The sequence below is a fragment of the Arvicanthis niloticus genome, chromosome 5, assembly GCF_011762505.2.
Source record: "Arvicanthis niloticus isolate mArvNil1 chromosome 5, mArvNil1.pat.X, whole genome shotgun sequence".
In the NCBI taxonomy this organism is placed as follows: domain Eukaryota; kingdom Metazoa; phylum Chordata; class Mammalia; order Rodentia; family Muridae; genus Arvicanthis; species Arvicanthis niloticus.
This window is the reverse complement of record NC_047662.1, coordinates 28,113,672-28,127,445: the sequence shown is the minus strand read 5'-3', so window position 1 is coordinate 28,127,445 and position 13,774 is coordinate 28,113,672. Positions and strand designations below refer to the sequence as shown.

At 38.0% G+C, this 13,774-nt stretch overlaps 1 protein-coding gene across 2 annotated transcripts in view; it reads right to left on the bottom strand.

Moving 5' to 3' along the window:
• The window catches only part of Ago3 (argonaute RISC catalytic component 3), an 85,538-nt gene that overhangs the window by 58,691 nt on the left and 13,073 nt on the right, over positions 1 to 13,774 (bottom strand). The window contains exons 3-5 of one of the 2 annotated variants that reach the window (XM_034502336.2): positions 6,924 to 7,044; positions 3,018 to 3,226; positions 1,940 to 2,076 (exon numbers count right to left, since the gene is read on the bottom strand). In XM_034502336.2, coding sequence (XP_034358227.1) covers positions 1,940 to 2,076; positions 3,018 to 3,226; positions 6,924 to 7,044 — 467 coding nt within the window. Of the gene's footprint in view, positions 1 to 1,939; positions 2,077 to 3,017; positions 3,227 to 6,923; positions 7,045 to 13,774 lie in introns of those variants that run through there. The other variant, XM_076934199.1, reaches the window with a different exon arrangement.

Here is a 13,774-nt window from a genome sequence, read left to right as displayed (position 1 = left end):
TCTTATATACTGGATATAGACACAGTATTTTTAAAGACTATATCATAAAGCAAGTAGGAATGGCCTTGAAAGCATGAGAGTAGAATTATCACATAAGTCATAATGTACGCCAACAAACAAACTTCCGAGTATAAAAACACAGATCAACAAAACAAAATAACCACCCCCAATTCCAAAGATCAAAAGGCAAATAACAGTTTAATTAGAAGCCTTGATCAATAAAGCTTCTTTCTGCATTTGGCAGCAGCTAATGCAAGACGCATAAGTGGTCCAAGTGCTGAGACCAAGTGACAGGGTGCTCAGCACTGAGGGACCTCCATATCAACTTGGAATGTCATAAAAGAGGTGGAGGGAACCACAGGATCTGTCAGAGGGGAGACAGCACTGTGAAATGCACACTCTGCATACAGACAGCTATGCACTTAGAGCAACTGTGGTTACTTATACAAGACCAAGTCAGTCAAAAAGCTTAGAAAGGCCTATGCCTAGTTGAGGAATTCTGGCAGCTGAAGGCTGCTGGAGGAGGAACAGTAGTTTTCACTCGTGGCTCCAGTGGATGGTCCCTTACCCTTGCACAGAGTGGCAGCACTAACTGAAAACAGAGAGAGAGAGAGAGAGAGAGAGAGAGAGAGAGAGAGAGAGAGAGAGAGAGAGAGAAACATGGATGAGGGATGGCGTGTCAGGGGAACTGGAGGTAGGAAGTAAGGAGCAGATACAGTCAGAATACATTTTATACACTCATGAAGTTCTCAAAATAAATTTTAAAAAGAAAGACCTCCAGTTAAAAGACGGGCATCAAGCAGAGGGATGGGGATGCCATCTCACAGTAAAAAAAAAACTCTGACCCAGAATTGTTCCTTACAGATAGGTGTGCTTACAAACAGGACAGCCTGGCTTTGCTGTCCTCTGAGAGGCGCAACAAGCAGCTGACTGAGACAGATCCAGATATTTACACCCAACCACTGAACTAAAGCCGGGGACCCCTGTGGTTGAATTAGAAAAAAGACTAGAAGAAGCTGAAGAGGAGGGTGACCCCACAGGAAGACCAGCAGTCTCAACTAACCCAGACCCCTGATATCTCTCAGACATTGAGCCACCAACCAGGAAGAATATACAAGCAGGTCTGAGCAAGCCTCGCCTCACCCTCTCCCCCTAACCCTCCCCCCATCCCCATTCAAAAGAGGACAGCCTGGTCTGGGCTAGGTGGGAGAAGATGTGCCTAATTGAGGCCCCAGGGAGTGGGGAGGCCTGTTGAGGTGGGGGGTGGGGGTGGGGGTGGGAGACATAGACATCCTCTTAGAGACCTGGAGGAATGAGATGAGAAATTGTGAGGAGGGCAGGTGGGGGGGAGGTTAACGACTGGACTGTAAAAAAATAAAAGTAACAATTTTCAGTGGTATATGTAGAATGTGACAAATATTTGCAAAGAGGAAAAAAAGCAAAGGTAGAAAATTCTGACAAAATGAATAATGATTACATACATATGGCAGTTCGCCATATTATCTTTCTGCTTATATATAAGCTTGAAAATATGTGTAGGAAAGCACCGAAAAATAAGAATGCAATTAGTAACATATTAGTACAACAGGAATGCCTGGCTACGGTCACTAAGACAAACACTTTTCCTTAAGGATATGAATTTTATAATGAAAGGCTGACTTAAGAGTAAAGAGAACAAAAGTCAATTATTTGTAAGATAAAATTCTCAAATGATCACATCAGGGCTTTTACACATTTTCATGTGCCTGCTTCAGGTTTAATAGCATTCTCACAGAGGTTCTGTATAAAGGATTTACAAATATAACAAAAATTAGGCTGTCATATATATCCAAGTATTACTTTGAGACACCAGTACATATTAACTGTATAAATAAAACTGAATATACATGCCATATAGAGATCGACTAGCCAATTCAGAATATGGTTTTAGTTCCCTTACCATCAATATTTAGCATCATTTTCCACATGGCAGGCCGAACAGACTGATGGAATCCAAACCATACTTCCCTGCCCCCTCCCAGAGGGTGGTCATATCCTTCTGGAGCTGAGAAAAAGGAACGCCCCACAGGCGTATATCTACAAAATTAAAATGGCATGTTCAATCCTTTCCTTCTAAGACTAACATATAAATCTGCAAGACAGGGGACACTAAAGCAAAGACAGTTAATTTATTATAATGATACTTATAATTATAAATACACATAAAAGCAAAAAGCTATTCTAAGTGAAAAAATTCATCAGCAGCCTTCTCTGAAATTGTCTATTTTCATAATCTGTTTACAAAGCAATATATTTTACTGTTATTTTCTTTAAGACAAAGTCTAACTGTATAGCTCTCCACAGCCTAGAACTCACAATGTAAACTAGGCTGACCTCTAGCTCACAGAGATCTGCCCGCTTCTGCTTACCAAGTGCTGGGATTAAAGGTGTGTGCTATCTCATTTGTCCCTTAAAATACTTTGCTAAAAATAAATTGAGAACACTGTAGCTTTAAAATGTTAAAGAGTAAGTTATTTCTACAAATAAGTTCAAAGATATATATTTGACATATTTAAATCCAGAAATATGAAATGCTAATGTGATTTTAAAAATAGTACCTCTCTCCTTTTTTTCCCATGCAGGAGTCCGAATGCAGGACCTCAAGTATGCTGGGCCAATGCTCCACCCCTGTCCCCCATCACCAGCCCAAGAGTAGCAATTTCAATACAATCTGACACTATTGTATAAAATATTATAAAATCATTTTAAAACAGGTGACTTGAGTTCATAGTATATCTGAAAATGTCAGTTATTCAAGACTTATAGGTCCTAAGAAAAAAGGTTAGAAATTTCTGTGTAAAATAATTAATTACATTAGCTAAACTAATGATGGATGTTTTACATGATACTATTGTACAAATGAAATAATGAAAAACATACAGCATACAAAGGTTAAACAAGGAAGACCTATACGACTCTCTTAGGAAGAAGCCCTTCCTATTGAGATCTACAGAGGAAAAAGAGCCAGTACCACCTACTTCATAGAGGGCAGATGTCGGAGCACCACGTCAACGGCATGAACCGGGTTAGTGCTGATTGGCTTGTCTAATTCCAGTGGCTCAGGCAAAGTCCGTCCAGTGAGTACTTCATGTAGTAGATGCCAACTGACTCGAGACACAAATTTGACTGACACCTTGAAAGGTCGATCTTTTCCACCTTCCCCAGGTAATGTAACATCTAAATCTACCTGTTAATGGGATGAGACCCAAGTGTAAAATATTGAAAGAGAAAAATGTAATTATTTAAAACTTAACTTATTAAAAAAAAACCAGGATTTTAAAAAAACTTTAAAAAAAATTATTTATTTTTATTTATACTATACTGTAACTGTCCTCAGACACACCAGAAGAGGGCATCAGATCCCATTACAGATGTTTGTGAGCTACCATGTGGTTGCTGAGAATTGAACTCAGGATCTCTGGAAAAGCAGTCAGTGCTCTTAACTGCTGAGCCATCTCTCCAGCCCCAGATTTAAAAGATCTTAATGTGAAATTAATTGAATAAAATTGCCAAGGCTGGTTGATATGATATCCATAGGAAGCCTCCCCTTTTCTGAGGAGAAAGGAGGGGTGAGTGGGGAGGTGAGAGGGAGAGACTGAGAAGAGGAGGAAGAGGAAGCTGTGATTGGGATGTAAATAAATAATATAAAAATTATTTAAAAAATTAAATACATAGTTTATTCATGGCAGTTACATTCATCATTCTAAATCACTGGAAACTGCTTAAATATACTAACATTTTGGCAGCTATAAAAAAAGAATGAAGATCTTTTTGAAATTGTTATCTGATCATTTCTCAGCCATATTATTAAATGAACCACCCAAATATGAAAGACTATGAAGGACAAAAGCTTTTGTATGAGAAAGGAAAATGAGAAAATACTCATGAATCTGCTTCCTTCTGCAAAGAAAGAGACACAAGAAGGAAGCATGAACCAGAAACAAAGAAACTGGTTAAATTTCATTTTAATATCATTCCCTACAGGGAATGGATAGGAATAGATAAAAGGAAAGGCACTGATAGTGTATTTTGGGGGTGGAGTCTTGACCCTGAGAAACATTCTAAAATTCTAAATACTCAGGGTGCCATCTCAGCCACTTGAGAGGTTAAGGCTGGAAAATCACTTGACTCATAAATTCAAGATCATCAATGATGAGCCAGATATGCTGCAGATATGCTGATTCATGCTGGTAATCCCAGAACTCAGAAAACAGAGCAGCCTGGAGGTGGTGGCACACAGCTTTAATCTCAGCACTGGAGATGCAGAGGCAGGCAGGTCTCTGTGATCTGCTAGCCTGGTCTACACAGGAGTTCCAAGTCAGCTAGGGCTACACAGAGAAATCCTATCTCAAAAAAAAAAAAAAAAAAAAAAAAAGGAAGCAGAGGCAGGAAGATCAATACAAGTTCAGAGCTATATTGGTCTATATAACAAGTTCTAGGTCAACCAAAAATAATAAAAACAAAACAAAACAAAAACCAGAAACAAAACCCAAGGAAAAAAACAACCTCCAACATTGAAGAAAATAAAAAAAAGCCTCTAGCATAAACAGAATCAAATGAATACAAACATATTTCAAAAGAATAGAGAAAACAGGCGGTGGTGGCTCACGCCTTTAATCCCAGCACTTGGGAGGCAGAGGCAGGCGGATTTCTGAGTTTGAGGCAAGCCTGGTCTACAGAGTGAGTTCCAGGACAGCCAGGACTACACAGAGAAACCCTGTCTCGAAAAAACCAAAAAAAAAAAAAAAAAAAAAAAAAAAATAGAGAAAACAGGTGGTAGTGGTGCATGCCTTTAATCCCAGCACTTGGGAGGCAGAGGCAGGCGGATTTCTGAGTTCGAGGCCAGCCTGGTCTACAGAGTGAGTTCCAGGACAGCCAAGGCTATACAGAGAAACTGTCTTGAAAAACCAAAAACCAAAAACCAAAACAAAACAACAAAAAAAAAACTGGACAAAATATTTGGATGAATATCTTAATGAACATAAAAATGAACAATGAGTTACATAAATATCACTAATTTGGAGGGAATCCAAACCACAGTGAAACTAGATCTAGTTGTACAGACTTACTGGGATTATAAGTTAAGATGCCAGCCTTGTACTATAGAACAGGTCAAAAGTCAGCCCTGCATTATACGATGTGACCTAAATGCAGTCTATCAACAGAAAACTGATAAGCAAAATGTGTTATATAAATGTAATAGACTCATTACTCAGCCTTGAAAAAGAAATTTTACAGTATGGATATAATTTGAAGACATAGTGCTAAGTGAAATAAGCAAGCCATAAAAGGATAAATGCTTCATGATTCCATTTACTTGAAGTGCCTAGTGGTGTCAAATTCAGACACAGAAAGGAGAATGCTAGTTGCCAAGGGTTGATGGGAAAGGGCAATAAGTAATGTTTAGTAGGTACAGAGTTTCAATTTAACAGGATGGAGACAGCTTTGGAGTGGATGGTGTTAATGGTTAGACAGCATTGTAAAGGGACTTGACAGCAGTGAATTGTACTTTAGAAATGACTAAGATGTTATTTGTACTTTACATGTAAAAACAAACAAACAAAAAACAAAAACAATACTTCCCCTTAAGATACTAAATACAAGGAGAAAAAGAATATCTTGGTAGGAAAAAGGGGCAGAAATCAACTTAACCAAGTGGTTAAGTTAACATTACCATTAATGGAACAAATATATAGTATGTACCTCTGGGTACAACTGCAGTGATAAAAGAACATTCTTGCAACATTGTGGCCAGAAATATATAAACGAAACATAACTGGGGGAAGAAGATGACAAATACACTTCAGGGTCAGTCTGAAAAATAACTTGCCTATGATATTCAATCATGTTTATATCATAAAAGAAAAGAAAAAGGCTAGAAAATTGTTCCATAATAAAGAGTAAAGACGTGATGCCTGTTAGCACGATCCCGGTCTGGGTTCTTTATCAGAGGAAGGGAGGACACTGAAGAACATAATTAAAACAATGGGCAATACTAGACAATGGATTGTCGATCAGAAAAAAGTCTTATGCCAATATTAAACTTAATTAAATTGGCAAATAGATTCTAGTTTTTGCCCTTTTTGTTAGGGAGTAATATATATTAAAGTATTAATAATGAGCGTAATGTATGCAACCAAAGTCTGAATGGATTATGAAAAGATAAGTATGTATGTGCGTTGCTTTATATCAATACATCAAGCAATACTGAAAGAGCAAAAGGCAGTAAGAAAAAAAGTTAATCAGTGCAGCATATGTTAAAGCCATTAGTGAGTCTGAGTGAAGGGTATGTGAGTGTTCTGCATTGTTCTTGAAGCTTTTTTGGTAAACCTGCAATTATTTCAACAGAAGTTTAAAAAATGATCATATTAATACAGATTATAATTTAAAGGGAGAGATAGGGGGCTGAAGAAATGGCTCAGTGGTAAAAGTACTTGTTCTTGCAGAGGAGTTAGGCTTGGGTCCCAGCACCCACAGGGCTGCATACAACTAGCTATGACTCCAATCATAAGGGATCAGATGTCCTTTTCTGGCGTCCTCGGACACCGTGCAGACATGGTGCACAGACATACATGCAGGCAACACACTCATATAAAATAAGAATAAGTAAATCACATAAAATAAGAGTAAGTAAATCTGCTGGGCAGTGGTGCTTCATGCCTTTAATCCCAGCACTTGGGAGGCAGAGGCAGGTTGATTTCTGAGTTCAAGGCCAGTTTGGTCTACAGAGTGAGTTCCAGGACAGCCAGGGCTACACAGAGCTGTCTTGAAAAACAAAACAAAAAAAACAAAACAAAACAAAAGAATAAGTAAATCTTAAAAACAGAATAAAATGAAGGAGATACTGCACAAGTATAGCTTTACAATAAAGAAACACATCTCACCCCAGTGGTTGCCACAGGAAGTGGATTGGCTGTGTAAAGGCTTCTTTTTCCATCATACACTGGTCTACGGTCTCCAAATATAGTCACTTTAAAATGCTGAACCATCGAGTCAACTACTTCTCTAAGAAAGGAAAAAAACACATTCACATAACCCTCTGCAAGATGACACACGAAATTATCGACTGAAATAGTTCCTGGAACTGTTTAATCACCTCAAAACAAGATCTGCTCTCAGACCACAGCTTCAAATAGCAGGAAGACTGACTGCTGGCAAAGGACGACACAGTTCTCAGGCCCAAAAAAACTGAATCCAACAAATCAATCATTTTGGGATACTGTTGATCAGCAAACTACTATTAGAATTTGATTCAAAATCTCTTTCACGTTTTCTAAGCACTCAACTATTTACCTTCCTTTCTCAAAAAGATGTTCTTTGCACATCTTGCTTGTATCTTTATCTAGAACAGTCAGTGTATCATGTGATAATTATATCCTTCATTCCTACAGTGACTTCCTGAGAGCAATGAACACATCTGTATTCCTTAGAGTTCCTGCTCTTACAACGCCACCTACTCAGTGAGGTGCTGTGAAATGCCCTGCTGGGGACAGAGCACAGCGGTAGAACACTTGCGAGCATGTGCAAGGCCTTGTGCTCACTCCTCAGTACCAGCAAACATTTTGATCCCAATATATAGTAACATGGAAAGGCATTAGAGACTTACATTTTAAAAAACTATAGACTATAGAGAATTATATCAAATACCTACAAACCAATATATTATTTTACTCACAAATGCTTTAAGACAGTGAAAGATATCTAAAAGGACATATGCCAATTTATGTCTAGAGAGGAATTGTTTACACAATCTCAATACATCACAATGAGAATACACTTGTACAGTACTGGTATGATTTAAAGTAGAATCAAAAAATTAAAATCTAGCTCAGAGAAGTGGGGAGGAAAGGGAGAGAAGAAAATCAGAATTTCCCAGAATAAAAAAAAAAAGAAATCAAGCTGACTTAGTTCCCAGGAAAGTTTTCTACACAGAACAAAAAAAATCTCTATTTTCTACCCCGTTTTTCAAATTTTGTGTTTTACTGAAAACTGTTTTATGTCAATATCATCATGTCTTTCGTGTGTAATGTGACACCAAAGATTTGATTTATTTATCAACCTTGGGATTCAACAAATTTCAAAGACTCTGCTTTTGAAAGTTTCCTTCTGTGGCCATTATTACAAAGTCCATTTTTAAAAATTATATATTTGTTAGATTTTTTTTTAACTCAACAACTGTTTTTAAGTTTACTAATTCCTAGAAGCCCAAACCACTCTAAATATCAAAATGGTAGAGGATATTGAAATAGTAGGGCCAAAATATCTCAGAGATAAAACAACCTGCTTTGATATACAGCACATAGTCGTTCCTTGGTGAATTTTCCAGCAGTGGACAGTCGATCTGTTTCCGTGACCTTCCAACACTGAGTAGAGAACATGTAAAGCTGAACTGAACAACTTTCCTCCTGAGTGAAATTTGGTTCTATTCTGTTATTACTTCTATTTAATTAATGGTGCCTCCAGATTCCTCAGTTCTCCAGTTTGAAACCTGACTGAACTCCTTACCTGATGACCTGACCCCACCTCTCCACAGAATTAGTAATTTATCAGTCAGAATTACCACCACCTTAAATTAAGTTCTAGCAGTTAGATTACTTAAAATTTTTTGTTTTTATCTTTAGGGTTTTTTTTTTTTTTTTTTTTTTTTTTTTTTTTTTTTTTTTTTTTTGTCTCTAAACCTACTTAAAATATATCACTGCTAAATAAATCCTTAGGCTACACTTTTATTCCTAAAGTACGAAAGCCTTTGTTAGGATTGGGTGTGGCGGGCCATGTCTTTCATCCCAGCACCTGGGAAACAGGAGCAGGTAGATCTCTGTGAGTTCTAGGCCAGCCTGGGCTACAGAGAAAGAAAAACAAAAGAGCTGAGTTCATCATCCTTGTCAGTTCTTGGCACAGAAACCCCTCTAGCTAACCGACGTCCTTCCTGCCAGCTCCATTTCCTACACCCATTCTCTTAAGTCATCCCTTCTGCCGTGCTTGATAGGCCATCTACTCCTATGTGTTCTTACCTCTACCTTCTATATGTGATTTTTTAAAAAATCGATTCATACTGCTGTGGCAATATCAGTTACTTTTTAAAAAAAATAGTTATTTTTCAAAATTATATTCAAAGGCTTCATCTGTGAATAGCAGTTGTAAATGATTTTAAGCTCACTTGGCTTATATTCTACACTATTTAGCCATTCTCCCATCAAGTAGACATTATTTATCTAACTGACAGCTATAAAAGAAACACAGCTGCAATGCATCATTTCCATGCATGTATCCTTATGACCTGATGTAAGAATTAACCTCTGGTTATGTACCCAGAAGAAGGACTGTAGGCCAAAGTGAATTTTACCAATGAACTACTATGAACAAGGAACTACTAGATTGCTCTCCTAAATGGTTATAACCAACACCCTTTGATGTTCTAGTTTATTATGTCTCAGTCAAAGATTTTGCTTTCTAATATTTACCAGTCTGGTGGGCATAACTTAAAACCTTTATAAATTTAGTTCTCACTCATTACTAAGTAATTTGAACATCTGTGTGTGTTTCTACTCTTCTGCAAATTCTGTGTTTGTTTCCTTTGCATCCATTGGAGTTCTACATTCTTCCTGTTGAACTGAAGATGTCCCATTTATATTCTAGATAGTAATTAGCAGTCAGGATTAGTTACTATAACAATCTTTGCCCACAATTATATTAATGTTGGCTATGTGCCTGCTTAACTGAGCCCACAATTTTATATTACTGAATTAATCCATTTTTTTCACCTGTGGCTTCATACTTTTGAGATGCAGTTCAAGAAACATTACCTCAACACAGACTGCATATTCCTTATCTGAAGTGCTTAAAACTAGAAGCATTTAATTTTTTTAAGTCTTTGCATATACATACATATGTACACATAAGTGTTATTTCTCAGCCAGAAAGAAAAACAAAATCCCATCAGACGGAGGAAATGTGATGGAACGAGTCATATACTAAATGAAAGAGCCAGACACTGATGAACAAGTGCTACCTTCATAATTGGAAGCTAAAATTAAAAAAAAAGTATACATCCTGATAGCATTAGTAGGTCAGGGAATCAGACAACCGAAATCAATCAATCAATCTAAGAAGCTATGACTATGTACAAGATACATATGGAGTTAGAGAGATAGCTGAGTGATAAATGAAGTATTTGCTGTTCTTACAGAGAACCAGGGTTCTGTTTTTAGCACCCATATGGTAGCTCACAACGGTCAGTAGGCACATACATGGTGCACATTCATGTAAAACACTCATAGACATAAAATAAAGTCAAAAGATATACATATATGCAAAAGCCTCAATGAAAATCAGTAATTGTGGGGGCTAGTTTTATGTCACCTTGACAAGCTAAAATCATCTAAGAAGAGGGAACCTCAATTAAGGAAATGCCTCTATAAGTTCAGGCTGTAAGAAAGCCTGTAAGGCATTTTCTTAGTGGTTGATGAGGGAGGACCCAGCCCCTTGTGGATGGTGCCATCCCGGGGCTGGTGATCCTGAGTTATATAAGAAAACAGGCTGAACAAGCCATGAAGAGCATGTAGAACTCCTCCATGGCCTCTGCGTCAGCTCCTGCCTTTAGGTTCCTGCCCTGTTCGAGTTTCTGCCCTGACTTCCTTTGATGATGAACATTAATATGGAAATGTAAGCTGAATAAATCCTTTCCTCCCCAGCTTGCTTTTTTTGGTCATGGTGTTTCATCACAGCAACAGAAAGCCTAAGACAATAAAATATTAAAATGTTAAAAATTATGCAAAAGCAAAAATACAAAAGAAATCATGCTCATCAGTTAGAATTTATTTAAATTATTTAAAAGAAGAATTTGTATGTACATGAATTTGTATGTGTGTGAGGTGTGTATGGGTATGTGCATGTGCACATGTGTGTGCATGTGTGTGCATGTGCACATGTGTGTGCATGTGTGTGCATGTGCACATGTGTGTGCATGAGTGTGGATGAATTACTTAAGGGATAGAACTCAGGTCCTCATGCTTGCAAAACAAATACTTTGAGCGCCTCCCAGACCCTCACAAATATGTTTCAAGAATAATAGAGGTTTTTCAAATAATAAATGGATATACCACAGTGCATTATCATCAAATATAATAAACTGTTTTTCTTTTTCTTCTTTTATAAATAATAATAGGTTATCACTCTATAGATCACAGCTGGCATCAAATTCATACGAAGCCGCCTACTTCAGCCTCCTCCTAAATGATGAATTACAAGTGTGAGTCAACACACCTAACCTTCAAACATTCTAATACCAAGAACGAATTCTAGCAATTATCAGGAACTATTAAGTGAGTTTCAGTTATAGTTATGGAATATCTGTCTTCTATTATAACAATAAGAGTGGAGAAGGTGGGAATATAGTCTTTTGATTTTTTTTGTTAAAAATGCAGGTTTTTTAGCAGAACATTTATGCATATCATTAAAACAATTTCTTAGCTTTATAAGATGTAAAACTACATAACTAAAATACATAACATTTTTGAAGTGGAAACTTATGGTTTCTTTGGAAAGTCAGTTGTATCAGATGATGTTTTGTTGGGGCTAACATGTGACGTAGTGTTTTCCTGAAGCAGAAACAGGTGAAAGGACACTTTGCTAAAGCAGACACACAAAGGAACGTTTCGCTGAAGCAGGCACAGGTGAGAGGATGTTCTGCTAAGGCAAACTGTAAGGTGAAAGGACACGTGATGAAGGATTCTTCGATAACGACACACATGTAGTGGTTCCCCTTACATTGTGTAGCTGAGCTCTGTTTGGTGTGACTCCATAGAGAGAAATGCACCAAAAAACTTCTGGTGGTGTTCTGGCGGCTTCCTGCCGATTCCTCGGACTCAGGCTGATTGGCAGAGTGATGTCAGCTGATACAGACTCATCTGGCATTTTGCTAAGATAGACTCACATGCTGAGGCAAGACCCATGGAAGACACATGATGTTTGAAGGGAGTAGAAATAGGATCTGACGGACTGTGAGAAGGCTTGTATAGCTAGCTTGCAATGCTTTCTGGTCTTGAATCTTTGCTTTGTTGAGAGGTATGGCAAAGAACTCCTCCTGGCCTAATTGTTCCTGCTGACCTGTGTGGATTTGGCTGAGGTTGGTGTTTCTGGTAGGTCGTGCCACTGCCGATGATTCATGTTTGCTCTCCTGACACTACTGGTATATTTGTGAAGTACTTAAAGTGGATTGAGCTGCTGCTGCTGAATCCTGTGAGCTAAACTGCTAATTTCCTGACAACGCAGACTGGATTTGCTCCAAAGAACAATTTCTAAACAGCTCTACTTCCCCTAATAATCTTTTTTTCCCATTACCTCTGGTAGGTGGTGGGCTAGAAGGGAGGTTAAAGCATTTAAGAGCCCATATTAAAAGTATGGTTGAGAAAAATTTAAGCTTATACATTTTAACTTAAAATTTTAAATTATATTATTTATTGTGTATGTATGTATGCATGTATGTATGTATGTATGTATGTGAGTAAGTGCATGTGCCATGGCATGCATATGGAGGACAGAGGACAACTTGTAGGAACCAGTTCTCTCCTCCTGCCATGTGGGTCTCAGGTAATCAGGTGTGGTAACAGGGGCCTTTACCCACTGAGCAATCTTGCCAGCATTTTGCTTGTTTGTTTGTTTTAGACGGAGTCTTACTGTGTAGCTCAGGCTGTGCTGGAACTTGCTATGTAGACCAAATTGTCTGGAACTCAGAGATCCACCTGCCTCTGCCTCTATGCAAGGATTAAAGGTGTGTGCCCCTCTGCTAGGCCAATCAGTCCAACATTTTAACTTAAAAAGAGTATTTAAGAAAATACATTTTGGAAATAAATTGAAGGAAATGGAGCTAAGTTTTACCTAACCTTCAGTGGTTTCCTTTCATTAACAAGTTTAGTCCGGGGAGGGGAGAATTCTTGCAGAAAATAATATTCTTCTTTCTTACCAGAACTTCAAGCTACAGTTTAAAATTTAAAATTTACCTGGCAATTATTCTGAAAATGGAGTGTGCCTGAGTATGTTGAGTCTTGTAAAAGGCTACAGCCCACCTTCCCATTCTTACCTCAGCCAGCACTGCCTACATCTTGGTGCCATTGTCCTGTGGTGCGCAGACTATAAACTCTAACTTAATGACCAAGTATGTAATTTCCACATTTAAAGACCTTGAAGTGATTTCTAACAGTCTACTCAGGTTCATTCCCATACACATTTAGCTGGGCAGACCTGACGTCCTATTTCTAACATATATGAAGTTTAGTTATTGTGACCGCTCGCCTCTTTAAAAATACACGAACCGTTTCAGATGGATGTCTGTGCATCATGTGTTGCCTGGTGCCCACAGAGTCCTGAAGAGAGTGTGGGGTTCCCCCAGGAGTGGAGTTGTGAGCTACCTAAAGCAACCAGTGCTTTTAACTGCTGAGCCATCTCTCCAGCCACAAAATAGTCACTTTTAATCCAAATAAAACAAACAAACAAAAAAGTAGATGAAGCCAACATGTACACCCAAAAGCAGAAAATAAGTGCAGAGAGCAAGTCTGCAAGAAGCTCGCAGAATGACTCACGGCATTTCCTGGGTATCTCACCAAGAGAAAGCCTCCGACTACAGTACAAACTTGTTTGGCCTAGGATACCTATTCTAGTATTGTTATTAATACCTTACTGTTACATATCTGTATATGTGGTATAGGAACAAGAAACACCTCATGCTCAAGAGTTATTA